Source organism: Cannabis sativa, chromosome 3 (genome assembly GCF_029168945.1).
Source record: "Cannabis sativa cultivar Pink pepper isolate KNU-18-1 chromosome 3, ASM2916894v1, whole genome shotgun sequence".
Classification (NCBI taxonomy): Eukaryota; Viridiplantae; Streptophyta; class Magnoliopsida; order Rosales; family Cannabaceae; genus Cannabis; species Cannabis sativa.
This window is the reverse complement of record NC_083603.1, coordinates 46,584,524-46,602,191: the sequence shown is the minus strand read 5'-3', so window position 1 is coordinate 46,602,191 and position 17,668 is coordinate 46,584,524. Positions and strand designations below refer to the sequence as shown.

At 30.3% G+C, this 17,668-nt stretch overlaps 2 protein-coding genes and 1 long non-coding RNA gene across 3 annotated transcripts; 1 reads left to right on the top strand and 2 right to left on the bottom strand.

Moving 5' to 3' along the window:
• The first annotated feature begins 527 nt into the window (after window positions 1-527).
• Window positions 528-6,212, top strand: LOC115711631 (tryptophan aminotransferase-related protein 2). Its single transcript, XM_030640008.2, has 5 exons — window positions 528-1,833; window positions 3,813-4,116; window positions 5,013-5,293; window positions 5,376-5,683; window positions 5,778-6,212. Exons 1-5 carry the CDS (start codon window positions 1,556-1,558, stop codon window positions 5,957-5,959), a joined length of 1,353 nt encoding a protein of 450 aa, XP_030495868.2. The 5' UTR covers window positions 528-1,555; the 3' UTR covers window positions 5,960-6,212.
• LOC133035770 (uncharacterized) lies at window positions 5,545-10,264 on the bottom strand. Its single transcript, XR_009686864.1, has 3 exons — window positions 8,891-10,264; window positions 5,765-6,021; window positions 5,545-5,680 (listed from the first exon to the last, which is right to left on the bottom strand). It is a non-coding gene; the product is annotated as an uncharacterized LOC133035770 (long non-coding RNA).
• A 2,580-nt stretch (window positions 10,265-12,844) lies between these two features.
• On the bottom strand, window positions 12,845-17,359 carry LOC115710006 (AP-1 complex subunit mu-2). The gene is made up of 11 exons (XM_030638296.2): window positions 16,976-17,359; window positions 16,692-16,838; window positions 16,516-16,578; window positions 16,257-16,433; window positions 16,059-16,162; window positions 15,269-15,376; window positions 15,011-15,107; window positions 14,790-14,887; window positions 14,310-14,451; window positions 14,090-14,212; window positions 12,845-13,167 (listed from the first exon to the last, which is right to left on the bottom strand). The coding sequence occupies exons 1-11, from the start codon at window positions 17,102-17,104 to the stop codon at window positions 13,069-13,071; spliced, it is 1,287 nt and encodes a 428-aa protein (XP_030494156.1). The 5' UTR covers window positions 17,105-17,359; the 3' UTR covers window positions 12,845-13,068.
• Between the last annotated feature and the right edge of the window lie 309 nt (window positions 17,360-17,668).

Genomic DNA, 17,668 nt, shown 5'->3' with positions numbered 1-17,668 from the left:
TTTTTTCTCATCATGTATTGGAATAATTTTTTCTTCCATTTCAAAATGGAATTGCCATTCTACTAAAATAGTGAAAAGGTTATTCTAACATTTTAATATGCAATCCAATCAAACAAATGAATGAAATGAAAAATTGTTTCGTTTCTTTTTTATTCCATTTCATTACCTCCAACCAAACGCCACCTAAATACTTAAAAAAAAAAAAATGAAATCTGTAAAATTATTTAGTTAAATGTTTGCTTTTATAAATAGATTACCTCCGTGCAAACTGCAAACATCTTGATTCAAAATTTTCACTTATTAGCTTGATCGAAATTTTGTTGTTTTTCCACTTATCGAAGAGGAAATTACAAATATGTCCCTATCAGCCAATGGAGAGTTACTCAAAGAACAATGTCTCTCTCAGATAACAGGGTATACCAAGTTACCAACCAAGTATGTTTAAAGTTCTAAAAATATTAAATCATCAAATACTATTTAATCATTCAAAATAAATAAATAAATAAATAATATTTAAAAAGTAGAAGTATCATATAATTTTTTTTAAAAAAAATAAACCCAAACAAACACAAAAAATAAAATAATAAAGGAGACAGACCATGTAGCTTGAGCAGCTTTCTTTTATTTATTATATTGATATAGATATATAGATATAGAATGGAGTGTTGTATTTACACGATTTTTCTTGTATCATTGTGTTATATTATATTATAAAACATAACATGGAACTTTAAATTTACGGCTAAATAGAAGAAGTGGGTCTATTCTGTTTTCGAGATACAGCATCGGAAAACAGCGTTTTTCCGGGATAATCTCACTGGGATTTATCTTTTTCCCGAGAAAATCCCATGTAGGAGGTGTATCTCTCTCGCTCTGAGAGTGTGCTCTGTTTCTACTCCAACCACTCTCTCTCATTCTTTCTGTGCATGTTTTTTTTTTCTTCTTGTTTTTGATTATAAAATAGTACAAAATGTATTGTTACATTAGGATTAGAGTCAATCAAAGTTTGTGTTACTATTATTGTTTTTGCTTCAAAACCTCAAATCAGAGCTTTCATCCTAATTAATGTCATAGTTTTTTTTTTGTAGCTAGATTTTCCCAAATAAGTTTTGTGCTGAATTTCAAAATAGAAGAAGAGTCTTAGAGCTCAAATTCAATAACACAAAACAATTAGCTGAAGATTGAACCTAAATAAAAGAAGAAAAATAAAATAAAATTTATGTGTATGGAGGTGAAGTGAAGAGGTAAGTAACGTTTGTTGTTCGTGTCATGTTGTTCCATTTAAAGTTTTCTTTTTCTGGTTTGACTGAATATTCAAAAAAGGTTTAAGACTCGTAACGCTTCCTTTAAACATTTTTGCATGTCATTGATTTGAGCCGTTCATCTGTCATTCCATAGTTTATCTTTTTTGTTCTCATCTATGTAATTTTCGTTATAAAATCTGACCTTCTCTGCTTCATTTCTTCACCTCTCAACACTGTTTTCTCATCTAAAACAAACTGTTTACTTTCTCTCTCCCTCTCTGTTTTTTTATTTTTATTTTTTCTCGAGAGAAATGGCTAAAATTCCAAGCTTTTTCTCACTGAAGCACTTGCTTGTGCTGTCACTTGCTTTGAATGTGAGTTTGATCATGAGGGTCGTGTTTGAAGATGAAAGACAAGGCCCTCTTTTTGGCTTTTCTCTGATAAAGCCAAGAGGGTCTTCAATGGCGGACACTGAAGCTAGCCAGAGGACACTATTGGCTACATCATCATCATCATCAATTTCTTCTTCGGCCAAAACTAGTATTGCAGAAGTTGAAGATAGCGGGGAAAAACTAGTCAACCTTGATCAGTAAGTTTGACTTACTCACTCTTAAATATATATTTTTTGTCGTTTTATTATTTTTAATTTGAATAAATAAATATATACTTCGTTGAAGTTGCTCTGGAAGTATCAAATGACCTCACATGAGCTCGTTCGGTGTTATCATCGTCAGAACAGAGCACAGGTTTTTCCTTTTTTTTTTTTGGGTTACAGTTTACTCTAAAACCAGGGGTATTTTGGTATTTTCAAACTGGCTTTTGAAAATGAAAACTCAAGCATGCTCTCTCTTGAGTTGAAGTAAAAAAAAAATAAAAGAAATAAAAAAAATTGATAAGGGAGTGTCCTAAAAAGTTATAGAGCAATCTCCATCTTGGTGTCAATATGAAATTTTAGTTGAAAATGTGTATGTAAAGTCACCATTTATTTATTGTTGTTATTAAAGTGTTCGCTTTGCCGACTCTATTTGGTCTGGTATTTACTGAATCTCCTAACGTGCGCAATGGGGTTACGTTCACTCAGTTCTAGGCTCTGTTGCATTTATAGTAGTAATAATGATAGGGTAATTCCACTATACACTTCTTAAAATGTCATTTCACTACAGTTATGGTAATTTCTCTAATTCTACAATACACTTTCCCTAAACAGTTTTACAATAATATGTTAATTTTTTAAAAAATTGACAACAATTTCAAGTAATATATTAGTTGCACGCACAATTATTTTTATTATATAAGAAGTAAATAATTATTTAAATTTATTTTTGACAAAGTAAATTTTTGAAAACTTCCATGTGGTGTTAAAATATTTGACTAAAAATCTATATTGAAACAATATTTTGCAGAGTGTGTACTATAAATTTTTCATGATAATAATTGTATTATTAAATGTTAATAATTATAAGGGTATAGATTAGATAGAGAGAGGACAGGTCCTTGGTCCTTGGGGTTGTATAATGGCTTAAAACTCGAAATTCGGAAAAGCCCAATTCTATGTTTTATTGTTTTTTTCTTTTGTCATTTCTCTGTTTCCAAGTTCAGAGTGTGTTACAATGGTGATTTTTTTTTTTTTTTTTAATTTTAAAAAATCTCCAAACTTTGCCACTATGGAAAGTGCTCATTGACGTATTATTGGACCAACACAAGAATCATTGTGTTGTTGAGTCAAAACTCAGCTTCAAAGACAATGGTGGAGAAGACAGTTTCAAGCCCAATAGTTGGAGATCCCTCTAAGTGGCTATGGTGCATGTTAGCACAAGGCACTATAGTAAAGAAACCTTAGGAAAAAAATTTTTTAAAAAAATTCTGCTGCTTTTGTCAAGAGAATAGAAACCCATTGTTTTTTTTTTTTTTGGTTCTTTTAACAAAAAAGAAGAAGCTTTTTAGAAAGATGTAAGAGACTAATGAAGTGCTCTTATGGGTTGTCCAACAAAAAAAAATAAAAACTTTTGGCCGCCCCTCCACAATAAGTTGTAAAAACTAAAATACTAGAATCTTTTCATTCTTTTTTAATCTCTAATTTATGGTTGTGTATTAAATAAAAAAGAAAAGTAAGTTGGGGTGGTCTGGATCTACCACTTGAGTGGGTCCTAAAAAGATATGAATGAACAAAAGGTCTTTAGGTCTCTTTACCACTTACTAATAACACATGTTGAGAACCTTTCCTTTCCTCTTGTGTAAGATTTTTTCATTTCAATCTAATCATTGATGATTGATCCCTTATAGGGGAAAAAGAGTATATGATTTGGACCCATCCTCCTTTCCCATCCCATACCTACTTCCATCTCCATGCAATTTAATCAAAGATAAATAACCCCATATGCCTTGTGTCAGATTTTCTTTTATATATTCCTTTCGTTTCTTTCTTTTGGTTTTTCTCTTTAATTGCTATATGTGTTATAGGGTGGGACATTTGTTTGCATTGTATATACTATATAATATATCATATATGTGAGCGAGCGAGTCGTTTGGAAACTTTTCAATGTCGTTTTTGTTTTTCCTTTGTTACAGTGGTGACCCCACAATGTATGAAAACTATTGGGAGAAAATTGGTGAGAAGACCACAATTGTGATCAGGGGATGGGATTCCATGAGCTATTTCTCAGATTTGAAGAGCATTTGTTGGTTTTTAGAGCCTGAGTTTGCCAAACAAGTTGTACGGCTTCACAAAATTGTGGGAAATGCTGAGACTGAAGGTCGCCATGTTGTGGTTGGTACAGGCTCTTCTCAGCTATACTTAGCAGCTTTGTTTGCTCTTTCTCCTAAAGAATCAACTCAACCCATCCATGTCGTTTCTGCTGCTCCGTACTATTCTGTAAGTGTTTTTTTTTTAATATATTATACATATAAAATATTATGTAGTGCTTTGAATGAGATTAAAAAACTTTGCATAATACTTGCTACCAAATCCAAGCTAAGTCAAATCCCATTATTAATTAGTACTAATTAACTAACCATATGGTTTGTTTAAATTAATAATGAACATGCTATGCCTTTGGCTTTAACAAAGTTGTCTACTTTTTTTTTCTTTCGTTTTGTCTTTGTTATATAATAATATTAATTAATGTGATATTATGTGGCGTCATTCTTTTCACTAATTGACTTCTCATGTATACATACAGTTTTTTTTCTTTTAGTGGCGGTTTTGTGGTTTGGATTTTAATATTTGGAACAACTTTTACTAAGTATATAATTAGTGCTTTAAAGATGATGTTAACTAGCATAAACTCTATTATAGGCTTATCACTTGATTTTTTTAGACCGTATTATTAGTTTATGTTCTTTATTGTAAACTTATTCTAATAACTTCCAAAAACTTGACTTTGGCATCTTACTACTATGCTTGTTTGTTTATGTATTAATTCCAACTTTAAATTTTCACTAAAATCGTTTGACTCCTTTGTCTTTTAATATCACCGTCATTCATTCATGTCCACTCAAACCATATTATATTTCATTTGAATTCTCTTTTACTTTTTTCAATCCATAAAATATGCACTTAAAAGAGTAGGAAGTCAACATAAGAATATGATTTCTTTTCTTCCTTTTTCATTCCAATATTTTGTAAAATATATTACATTTACATTACATGTACTCTAATTGACTTTGAATCGTAGTATCTTACATACGCAACAATAACATACACATACCATTTTAATATGTGTCCACAGTGACCATTACATATCTTTTTAATATGGTATGTTTTTGCAGTCATACCCATCTATGACTGACTACCAAAAGTCAGGGCTTCATAAATGGGCAGGTGATGCTAACAACTTCACCGAAATGGGGCCATACATAGAGTTGATCACTTCACCAAACAACCCAGATGGGTTTGTGAGACACTCTTGCGTGAACAAGACTGGTGGAGCAATGATATACGATCTTGCTTATTACTGGCCCCAGTACACCCCCATATCTTCCCCTGCTGACAACGACTTATCGTTGTTCACAGTCTCCAAGAGCACCGGACACGCTGGCATTCGAATTGGGTGAGAACAACAACAACATTAATCCAAATATGCTCTTATGCTCATGTTGGTACTCATTTTTCTACCCTCATGTTTTTTGCAGTTGGGCTCTGGTGAAAGACCCTGAGGTAGCCAGACGAATGACCAAATTCGTGGAGCTCAACACGATTGGTGTGTCTAAGGACTCCCAGATTCGAGCTGCCAAGATACTCGAAGTTGTAGCAGACAGCTGCGAGCAATCAGGCAGCTCGGATTTTGAAGAGTCCTTCTTTGAGTTCAGTTACCATCTCATGGAAAAGAGATGGCAACAACTCAGAGAGACTGTGAGTAAGAGCGGAGGCATCTTTAGCTTGCCTCAGTTTTCTCCTGCCTTCTGCCATTTCCACAGTAAAGTCCTGCAGCCTCATCCTGGTAATGAAACAATCAAAAAGTGTTATAATGATCCAATACTAATTTTGCATGAATTAACATTTATTTAATGATAATGCATACTTAACATATGCAGCTTTTGCGTGGCTAAGATGTAAAGATGGCATTGAGGACTGCGAAAGCTTCCTTAAAGGCCACAAAATATTGACACGAGGAGGGCGGCATTTTGGCGCGAGCTCGAGTTATGTTCGGGTTAGCATGTTGGATAGGGATGATACCTACAAAATGTTTCTTAAAAGACTGTCCTCTATCCGCTGATCATGGCGCCGGATGCCGTGTTTTCCTCCTCATGTGGAGCAAGAGAAGTGTCTGAGCTGCAACTGCAATGCAATGGGGGAAGAAATAAGGTGTCAAGAAAATAAAATATGAGGAAAATGTAAAAGAAAAAAAAAATTATTTATTTGTAGAGTAAAAGAAATTAAATATAGTTTTTAGTGTTTGTGTTATGTGTATTAGAGTTTGTAATAGTTGATATTTCTTAATGAAATTTTGTAGTTCAAATTAAATATTATCAGTTTTCGATGTATGTTCTTATTACTGTATTTTCATTTTGAATCATTTTTTAAAAAGAATACTAGGGAGAGGATCATAATAAAAAGTACAAAGAACAGAAACAGAACAATGAAAAATTCAATAAGGCCAATATTTATGTTGTTATTCAATGAATTCATTTATTAATCTAATATATGTTTTAAAAGAAAAGGCTAAACATATTTAACTCAAATGCATAAATTCATTCTTAAATTATTAAAAGAAAAAATTGTTAGAAAAACTAATAATGACAAGATACTAGGTTGTATATAATTTAAAATACAATAGTAATATATAATAATTATGTATAGGAATGATTTATAACAATTATCGTAATTTGATAGTACAATACTATCAATTAAGTTTTCCTTCCTAAATTAAAAGTAATTTTATACATCTAATTATCAAAAGTATACAATTGTAATGAGAAAATATGCATTTATAGAGTTACTAATGAGAGTTAGCTACATAATTTTAGTTAGATTGAGTCTACTCATTAAAGACTTCTGTTTCAACTTTATACACATAGATGATGTTAAACCCATTAACTATTTATTAATCACTAATAATATGGATTAACACAACAAAATACTATCCAATCAACCCAAATTTAAATAGAGAAAATTACACTTACTATGAGATTTTTAAAGTTTTTATGTTAAATATGACACTTTTAAATTTGACCAATTTATATAATATTTTTTAGGTCTTTTTATAGTATTTGATTTGTCATATATATGTAAATTAGGTTTTCAAATCTCATATTTAATATTTTTATTTGTTTAGGTAGTTTTATTTGTTACTGGTGCCCAAAAAGTTGCCAGAGTTTGCTATTGGTACCGAAAAAATCATTGAAGTAGCTGTCGGTGCCGGAAAAGTTGTTGGAGTTGTTGCCGACGCTGAAAAATTTGTCAGAATTGGCATTGTCGCTAAAAAATACCAAGAAACTAATTTCTTGATGAAGAAATGAAGAAACCACTTTTATTGGTGAGTTTTTTGGTGACATTACCAATTCTGACGACTTTTCTGACACTGGCAGCTACTCTGGCGACTTTTCCGGTACCGACAGCAAAAATTCATCGAAATTAGCATAGTCACCGAAAAAATTACCAAGAAACCAGTTTCTTAGTAATTTTTCTGGTGATTTTTTGGTAATTTTTCCGATAATTTTTCTGACGATAATGTCAATTGTGACGACTTTTAAGGCATCGACAGCAACTCCGACGACTTTTTCGACACTGACAGCTACTCCGACGACTTTTTCGGTACCAACAGCAAACTCTGGAAAATTCGTCGGAATTGGCATTGTCACCGGAAAAATCACCAAGATATTTTTCGGTGATTTTTTCTGGCGATAATGCCAATTTCGATGACTTTTTCGGCGCCAGCAGCAACTTCGATAATTTTTTTGGCACCGACAGCAAACTCCGGTGCTTTTTCCGGCACCGATTACAACTCCAGCGATCATTGTAATTTCATTTGTTTTATTCTTTTAAAAAAAAATATGAAGAGAATTTTAATATATTTTATGGTAGTTCAATTCCATATATGTCAAGTTTTTATTTTAATTACTATATTTTTTCTTATTAAATTTCTTTACCATATTTATCTAAACTATCTTTATTTTTCCTATATTTATGGAATTACCCCATTTTAATAAAATCAATAAAAATTAATGTGAGCCCAAATAAAAAGTATAACAAATATTACACACTAATTCTATCTAATCAAATAAGATACCATAAAAAATTCAAGTGAAGGAAAAAATTGCAAAACGAATATAATGAGGGTAAATACCATTTTGGATCCTGTATTTTGTAAAAGTTATCGATTAGACCATCTGTTTTGTTGAATGATAAAATGGAACCTATATTTTTCAAAATGGTAAAAATAGGACCCTAAGCTCAATTTTCAATAATTTAATTTTTTAATATAACAAACTTTAAGACAATTTTTATAACAAATAGATACGGAAAATGTAACTAATTTTGTCATAACATTTCTAAATCAAATTATTATTAAGTTTTATTTTGACAAAAAATCAGTTCAGGGTTCTATTTGTACAATTTTAAAAAATATAGAGTCTAGTTTGTCATTTAACAAAAGAGAAAGTTCAATTTATAACTTTTACGAAATAGAGGGTTCAAAATAATATTTACTCTAATAAAAACATTTACCACCACCACTATTATTATTATTATTATTATTATTATTATTATTATTATTATTATTATTATTATGTTTTTCTGGAAGTTGTAAGCTATGCATGGATTGCGAGTTATTGTAGATGAAAACGCTTAAGAATAACAAAGAAACAGAAAAAAATCTACCAAAATTTAGTAGTAGAGCTCCAAGGAAAGTTAAAAAAAATTGTGAATCATTATCCAAAGAAAAAAAAAATTCTAGTATCATAAAAGCATATTATTTTAAAGAAGAGGAATTATGTGTGTAATAAAGTTTGTATAGGACATTAAGAATATCAATAAATACATGACAAACATCCGATTATTATTTGGTGAAAACTTTGATTTAGCTGCAACTTCTTCAAATCATAAAATTATTAACGAGATTTAGTGTTATATAATAGAAACTAGACCAGATATATAACTAACAAATTAAATTCAATGATGAATTACTCAAAAATTTATATAACAGTACCTGACTGATAGTTGAAGAAAATTTTAGAAGCTCTGTTTTATTTTCCCATGCCACTCATTTCTAAAGCTCCAAAATTAGTCTTTTTTTGGAGATGGAAAAAATTCTAAAATCAAGAATACTTTTTTCTACCATTTTTATTTTTGTGAAGTTTTGGATTTCTTACAGGTAGAAAGGAAAAAGTTAAACTCTATATTTTTCTTGAGAAGTGAAGTTATATTTATAGAGTTTATTCGATAAGACCGATGATGAGATTGATGATGTGGTTATAGATAAATTAAAATCGATAAAAATGACGGTAAAATATAATTTTGAATGGAAAATTTTATGTAATTCACACATGTAAGATAGTCATATCGGTTATAAAGTAAAACCGCTAAAAGAAAAACGGTAAATTCATATAATTTTATTGTAAAATTAAACCGACAAAAAGGTTAAATATTTATGGGTAAATACTATTTTGGACCCTCTATTTTACAAAAGTTACTAATTGGACCCTGTGTTTTGTTAAATGACAAAATGGACCCTGTATTTTCTAAAATAGTACAAATAAGACCCTGAATTGATTTTTTGTCCAAATAAAGTTTAATTATAATCCGATCTAAAAGTGCTATATGACAAAACTGTTTACATTTTTTGTGTCTGTTCGTATTAAGTATTGTCTTCAAGTTAGTTGTATTAAAAAAAAAGTTATCAAAAATTAAGCTCAGGGTCCTATTTTTACTATTTTAGAAAATACAGGGTCCATTTTGTCATTTAACAAAACACAGGGTCTAATCTGTAACTTTTGCAAAACACAGGACCCAATATTTATTATTTAAATTAGATAGACACTTTCATGTGATTCATGTACATGGTATGATACAGTTATATATGTTATAAAGTGAAATAGCTCAAAGAAAAATAGTAGATTCATGTAATTTAGTGTAACTGCCAAATCAAGCTGACGAAAAGATAAATATTTTAAGAAAAATTATTTCATATATTGTTTTTTTAATTTTTTTTTTTCTAAATTTACTGTTTGGGTTTCTAAAGTGGTTGTCTTATATGGTATTAGTTTCCATACAATTGTTCACTAAATTTTAAAAAGGGAGAAAGTAGTGAGGCCTACAAAAATTAGGGAGAAAATAAAGGAAATGTTCTCCACCTATTTTAATAGGGGATGTTTTTCCTTTGAGTAGTTATATTTGCACCCCATAAAATTATAAATACACCTTATTATTAAAAAAAATATAAACTTAAATAATTTTTAAAAATTACTCTTAATATTTTTTTAAATTTTTTTCCTCACATTATTTTATGTTAATTTTAATACTTATTTTGATTTCATTTTCATAATTTTTTCTAACTCATGTATATATTTTTTTTTATTTTTTTCTAAGAAAATTTCATATAATTTTTCATTTTAATTTTTTTGTGATAATTTTTAAAATATAATTTAATTTTGTTTGATCGGTATATTTTTTAAAAATTTAAATTGAAAGAAAAAAAATTAAAAATACTTAGTACAATTAAAGATATAAATTTTATATAAAATAAAAATTATTAAAATGGGATATACTTAGAAATTTTTGGGGTGTAAATAAAATTTCCCTTTTCCTTTTTCTAACTTATTTTATTTTAATTTTAATTTTGTTAATTAAAAATAAAAAGGACAAATTGTCCTTTAAAAATCTATAAATAAAAAATAATTACATGTTCTAATAATGATAATTTTGTCAAATTAAAACATTTTGATTACCTTTCTTAGTTATGTAAACAAAAATAATATGATTGTGGTTTTCTTTCCATACAGTTTAGTAAAGAGCATATCAAAATAATATTTCCGATTATTTACTATTTTAAACTGATTCATTTCTCCAATTAATTATTCTGGTTCTAATAACAATATGTATCATTAATGTTGTAAAATTATTTATTGACATAATTGATAAAATAGACAAATATAATATTTTTTTTGTATTTTGAAAATGGTTTTGTATTTATATTTATTAATTTAAAAAATATATACTCTTTTCTTAGTATGAAAAGTCTTTCAAATCAAATTCCTTGTTTATTTGGTGAATAAAAATAAGTTTTCCTTATTGGTTATTTGATATTATCTTTGTATTTTTAAGAAATTTTTTTATTATATTTATTTGATTCTTATCTAATTTCTTAGCCAAAAAATTGTATATAGTTGTGTGTGTAAAGATTGTTAAAGTTTCCTTATTTGTTTATAGAAATTTTGTTAAAAAATTATCTAGTTTCTATGTACCTGTTTGAAAAGAGTAACTATCTGTTTAAACAGATTTTGACTCACATGATTGGGAAGATTTTCCATTTATTAACCTGATTTTTTCTTGATTATTTGACCACGACCTAGAAGGATTCTAAAGTGTATAAATACACCCTTGTCGTTGGTTTTCTCTATCTCTCTTGTTGTATCATTTCTAAAATTACTTTCAAATTTAGAGAGAGTTTTTTTGTTGTGTGAAGAGCTTGAGTTCAACAAGTTCTTAATTTTATTATTGTGTTATTCTATATTGTTTCTTGTGAATGTTGAACTTGTGCAGGTTGAACACATTGGATATTGTTCATCAAGTTTTGGGAGAAGAATTGTTCGTGAGACACTTTTCGGAAGGAAAAGTGCAAGTTAAACACTCTTCAAGAGGAAGATTGCAAGTAAGTCACTCTTCGAAAAGAAGTGTGCAAGTGTTACGATTTGAAAGGAGTTAAAGGTCTAGGCACTTCAAAAATTTGATTAGAATGATAGATTACAACCGTTGCGGTAAATTCAAAGAGAGAATATATATAATATATATAAGTCAATTTGGTTTTGTAATCACTTGAGATTCATATAATAAATTTTATTCTCTGGGCATAGCCCCATAAACTAAGAGCGATTCGAAAGGATTGCTGATACCACGTATAAAATATTGTCATTTTATTTTTTTTATTTTTACTTTTTGCAGCATATTTTTGTTCCATCAAATTCTATGTCTGATAGAGTAGTTAAATTTTGTTCGAACAATTTTTATTACAATTCTACATTATTTAAATTGTTTAATAATTTCACTTAGTAATCATAAAAACAAAATTTTAATTGGTATTAAAGTGATTCACTAACTCTTAGTGAGATCTTATATTTAATTTCAGTTTAATTTGTTTCTTATATAAAATATCTTTCTTTGTAGAAAGAAGTTCGGTATCTCATCCTCTACTACTCAATGACTCAAATTATCTCTACTAGAAAGTGAAGATGAGAACTTTCATTAAAGCCGAAAATAATAGTACAAAAGTAAAATTTGAACTTTTGTGGAATATAGAAGAATTTAAAAATATTAACAATCTAACAAAAAAATTGTAGGTTCATAAAGTGCCATTGGAAAGAATAAAGTAATTAAGTGTAATAATCTACTCACATCAATGGTAATCAAATTAACTATTACTAAATTAAAATATACACTTTATGTGATTTCACACATTTGGCATGATATAACACGTATTAGTTATAAAATAATGCCAGACCAAAAAGAAAAATTCTGTATAAAAAAAATTAATGTGTTCCTAATTATTAATTGGTGTAATTATTAAATAGATAAAAGAAAAAATTATTTTTTATTTTAATTTTTTAAAATAATATGAAAAATTTATGTGCTCAACCAAACAATAAAATTCAATTAATAAAAATATAATTACATAGTACTCTATAAAACCGAACACAATATACACGTTTCCTTACAACTATATTCTTCTTCATAATATTTTCTATAATCAAATTATTTCAAAAATGTAATGTAACTAATGCAATCAAATTAAAATGACAATAAGAATAAATATTCATTATTTAAATTAGAAAGCTTTTTCGGGTAATTAACTCATTCATATCTCATTATACTCTAAAAAGAAACTAGGAATTCATATAAAAGTGTGAGGGTTTATCAATATTCAACATAAAAGTGAACAAGAGTGGTGTTGAATGAATTCTTGCTTCTGAATTATATCAATACTCACAAAATTTGAAAAAGAAAATATTTAGTTCTTTGGTATAACACTTGCATCATTACAAACAGCTCATACAATTTGAACAAAAATTTCGAGTATTGGAAGATCACAAGGAAGGAGAATTATCACTATTACCAAAATTATGGAAAGAAACTTCTCAGAGTAACAGCAAAATATACACATTCGAGTAGCCTTTAAATGAGTCTTAATTCATACTCACCAGCCATTGTTATGTATCTCACCCATGGAAGAGCTTGGTATCCACTTTTTTCAATAATCTTTAGATAGCGAACCTACAAAGTCCCAATTTTAAATGTTCGTATTAATCAAAACATCATAATACAAATTAACCATAATTCATTTTATATAAACATAGTTTGTTCCTTGCCAAAGAACAATAAAGGAAGGTGGGATTGTGCATGCATGATTAGACTGCTGACTGGTTAAGCCCAACTCATTTTGGTTTTTATTTTTAAACTAAACTCCTGCCTAATCCAATGATATTTTAGGAAAACTATAGCAATTACTGTGTAGGTAGCTACCCACAAAGGACTTGAGCCTCAAATCTTGTGGGAGAAAACCACATATCTGACCTTTTGAGCAACCCCTCATGAGTCTCTCTCATTTTGAATTTTGGTGTACATGAAATAAACCTTTAATCATGTTCAATACCTGACATTCTTTTCATTATACACAAAGGTTTAAAACCATTTGTGGCGCTACACCCACAAGCTCAAACATATTGACGATATAACTTAATACTAATAAGACATTTCTCGAGAGAAGATAGAAAACAACTAATAATTATCAAACAGAGTTGAAAACATGGCAACATTTTATATTACAAGCCGCCTCTATATATTTTATCTACCATCCCTCAAACATGGCATCTCCATTATACTTCCACCACGCGTTGTTATAATACCATGCATTCCATATCATTCATAGAGTTGCATATGATAAAAAAAAAAAACAATATCATGTGTAAGAACATAGAAACCCTGCTCACTAGCAAACTCAAGATATATTTCAACTCTAATTCTACTACATCAATATATTCAGCAAATTTAGCTTCAGCTTGAACTTAGCCAACCTATTTCTTTTCTGGTGCAAGTATTTATGATTCTGATTTCAAATTCCAATTCTAGTTTGAGACTGTAATAAAGCAAATTTTAAGGCTCCATTGGGCCATATAACAATGCTCAGAAAACATACCTGAATTCCTGAGACGGTAAAATAAGGTATCTCAAACTTTACACGGATGGGAGCTTTTCTTTCAGGAGCTGCATCTTCAGCAGTTATACTAGGAAGAGTGAACTCAGCCCTTAACATATATTCCTACAGAATCAATGCACAAACTTAACGATTTTATAATAATCAAATATACAGTATATCAAATGGTATGTGAGTCAACGCTTGATGTGAGCATGCCTACCTTATTACCAGGAAAAGATTTTATTTTCCAGACCAATGCATCACTCTCGGGAGCGTAAGCAGCACTCCCCATTGATGTTCGGACATTAGGATTTGTAGCATCAGAAGTGATAGGTAATTCAATTTCGACATTTGTTGCAGTGCTGTACCACATAGTTCGTAGTGATTGAAATCAGAAACTTCTCACTCACATCCCTCACAAATGTAACAAGGACTAAAAGAATAAATTAAATTGGATTCTAAGGCTATCAAAGTAGCCCTTAAATCCGAAATCCATTATAGGCTAAACAAAAGAAAATCTACAACTAAAGAGTGTCATTTTGCAATTTGTAGGAAGTATGGCCATTAACCATTGGAAAGGAAACATTGACATGAGAAACTTCTGAAAACTTGATGCTACTCAGTCAATATTAAGAAAATTTTGAATCAACTTATGTATGTGTGTATGTATAAATTATAAGAAACACATAGTAAAAGCTACCTGCGCTCCTTAAATTGGCTCCTTGCTTTTACCATAATTTCAATACGACTTCTAGAATGCCTTTCAACTTGTGCTTCCACCCAAATTAGAGGTTTTACCTGAAGGGGAAAAACAGAGTCACACACAAAACATAATAATAATTTTTATTAAAACTAAATAAATAAATAACAAAAAAATAAACAATATTATACAATTAAAAGTTCACTACATGTGAAATGAACCTGAGTGCTGAGTCTATACGTCATGAGATCAAAAGCTCCATCTGGGGGTATGAAGGATATGGTTCGGTCATTTTCAAATCGAGCCAAACGTACACACCTAACAGGTTGAACGAACGAAAAGGAATGTTATGGGAAAAGAAAGGAGCAATCATACAGAATGTCTGACTTGAAACACATAAACAGTCTGCAATAGTTTAACAGAACTTGAAGGGAGTCCGAAAATCAAGAGAAAAACAAAGTTGGTAAGGGGAAACATACTGATGAAACTTAATATCATCCAAATCAATAGCTTTTCCTTTTGTTGTTCGACCTTGAGCTTCCAGTAACACTCTATCATTAAGGCCTAACTTACACTCTGGCATACCACTGCAAGAGTTCAACCAAGTAAGCTGGATTAATCAACAAAAGGTTGAATGTATAGAAGAATTTTAAAAGCGTTGAGAGAAGAAAAAAAAAAATGAGCCCTCAGTGTATAAATCACATAAACCTTCTTGAGATCATGACACAGCACAGAAGTTGGGCAATACTAAAAGGCCCAAAACAAGAAAAGATTGACTAATGGGAAAAAGTGTCCTTCAAAATAAATTAGAAGTTTTCCCTCGGTATTGCTCATAAAAATAAATAAATAAATCACATTATTTATAATACCAATCACAGTGAAGGCTCTAATGATTAGAAAGATAACTAAAAAAAGAATGAACACCCATGCTTTGAATGCCAAGTCCGAAATGTTTGAGGTAAGTAACTGCAAGTCTGCAACCAAGCACAAGGGTGAAGAACATGGCTGCAAACAAATGCAACTACAACGTGCTCCAACTCAAATTGCATTGCATAAATGAGATACAAACTTGGAAGTTGGAAGAAGTAAATCAAATTGAATAAATGTAGGGCAACAACATATCAAGGTTAACATTACTTAATATTTTTACTTGGAAATAAATAGTAGTTGAAAAAACATTCTAAGAAATTCATACAATTGGACACTATGAAGCCTACTTGTTTTAAAGCATAATTACAATCAATACCTGGGGAGAAAAAAATCTAGTACCTCAAATATGTCCTCATCTTTAATGCCCCAACTACATCTGAGCGTATTATTTGGCCATTGCTGTTCACAAGTATGTTTACACTTTCGACCACATCTAAGAAAACCTGAAATAAAAAGGAAAAAAAAGGTCACACATCACGGCTACTCCAATCAGCATAAAAAACAATAAGATGCAATCACCGAAAACAATAAACCTACTTCATTCTTCTTGTATCGAATGCCTTCACTTCGCCAAGAAACTGCATTCGTGACAGCCATAGGAGGTCGCTGAGTAACTTCCATCCTATAAGCATCAGTCTTGATAAACTCGCTAAGAATTTTAGCTTCCGTGAATTGAGGGAAACCAAAGTCCATTATTTCATCAAGCAACTCATACTGTGAAATCACAAGTACAAAATTATATTATACAGAAAAACAATAATCCATATGAATTGAGTGATGCAAAGAATATCCATACCACTACAACAAAGTTGTCCCTCAAGGACTCCTCTTCTAACTCTTCGAAATAGTGCTTAAACACCTACGTTAAGAAAAAAGCAAATTAACACCTCAATAGAATAACTTCATCAATCAAATCAGCAATTCCATATCTTAAACCAATAGAAATAAAAATAAAAAAGATTGATGACATACATCAACGAGGCGGTGAAGAAAGAGCAGAATGCTAGCAGCATTGCAGTTCTGCCGTGAAGCAGCCATTAAGTAAATATTGTTATGTTGAATAAACATGTATGTAACGCCATTATCGTATACTACCGGATCCTGAGACTGTGGGTCTCCCTGTAAGTGTAACCACATATCATATCATATCCAACAATGCCCAAAATCATAAAATCGAAAGCCATCAATGGTCTAACTTAAAATTTCGTAATTCATTAACTCCAATTGGTATAAGAAAGAGAGAAATAAGCAAAAACCTCCTTATCGATGAGCTTGGTGAAGAATCGCTCGGCCTGAACAGAAGTAACATCGCCTCGGTAGTCACGCCAGATCAGAACCCTGCCTTTGATATCTAACAGGAAGAGCGCCGAGGCGGCGCCAGCCATGCCGATGAGGCCGAGAGCTTACGGTGACGATGATCGGTGAGTTTAGTGAATTTCGATTCTCCTGGATCAGTATTTTTGGTAATTAAAAAACAAAACAAATCGGATATGTTTGTAGCTAAAGATACGAAGAATCGAAACTCGGGAATGGTGTGTAATTATATATGAGATCTCGTTTGTTCAAGCTTTTCTGGTTTAGGGGAAGAAATGAATTGAAGAAATGTTTGTTCTTCTGCCAAGCGAAGCACGTGCTGGTGTGCTCCAGCCTCCACCTCCACATTAGTCTCTCTCTCCCTCCACGCACGTGCTGAAGATACGACAATCGAAAGTTTAAAACGACATAGTTTTCTCATTTGTAATTTTTCTTTTTGAACAATGTGAAAGTCTTAATTATTCAAGCTAAGTAATTGAATTTATGTATTAGTCTTGACCATTAAAGCTAGAAAAATAAATCTCAACATAAAAAATTTACAAGTTCTCTCTACATTGGAAATACATTCCGACTGAATAATGTTTGGGTCCCTAAAAACTAGATAAAGTAATATCCACGGTAAAATCATTCAAAAT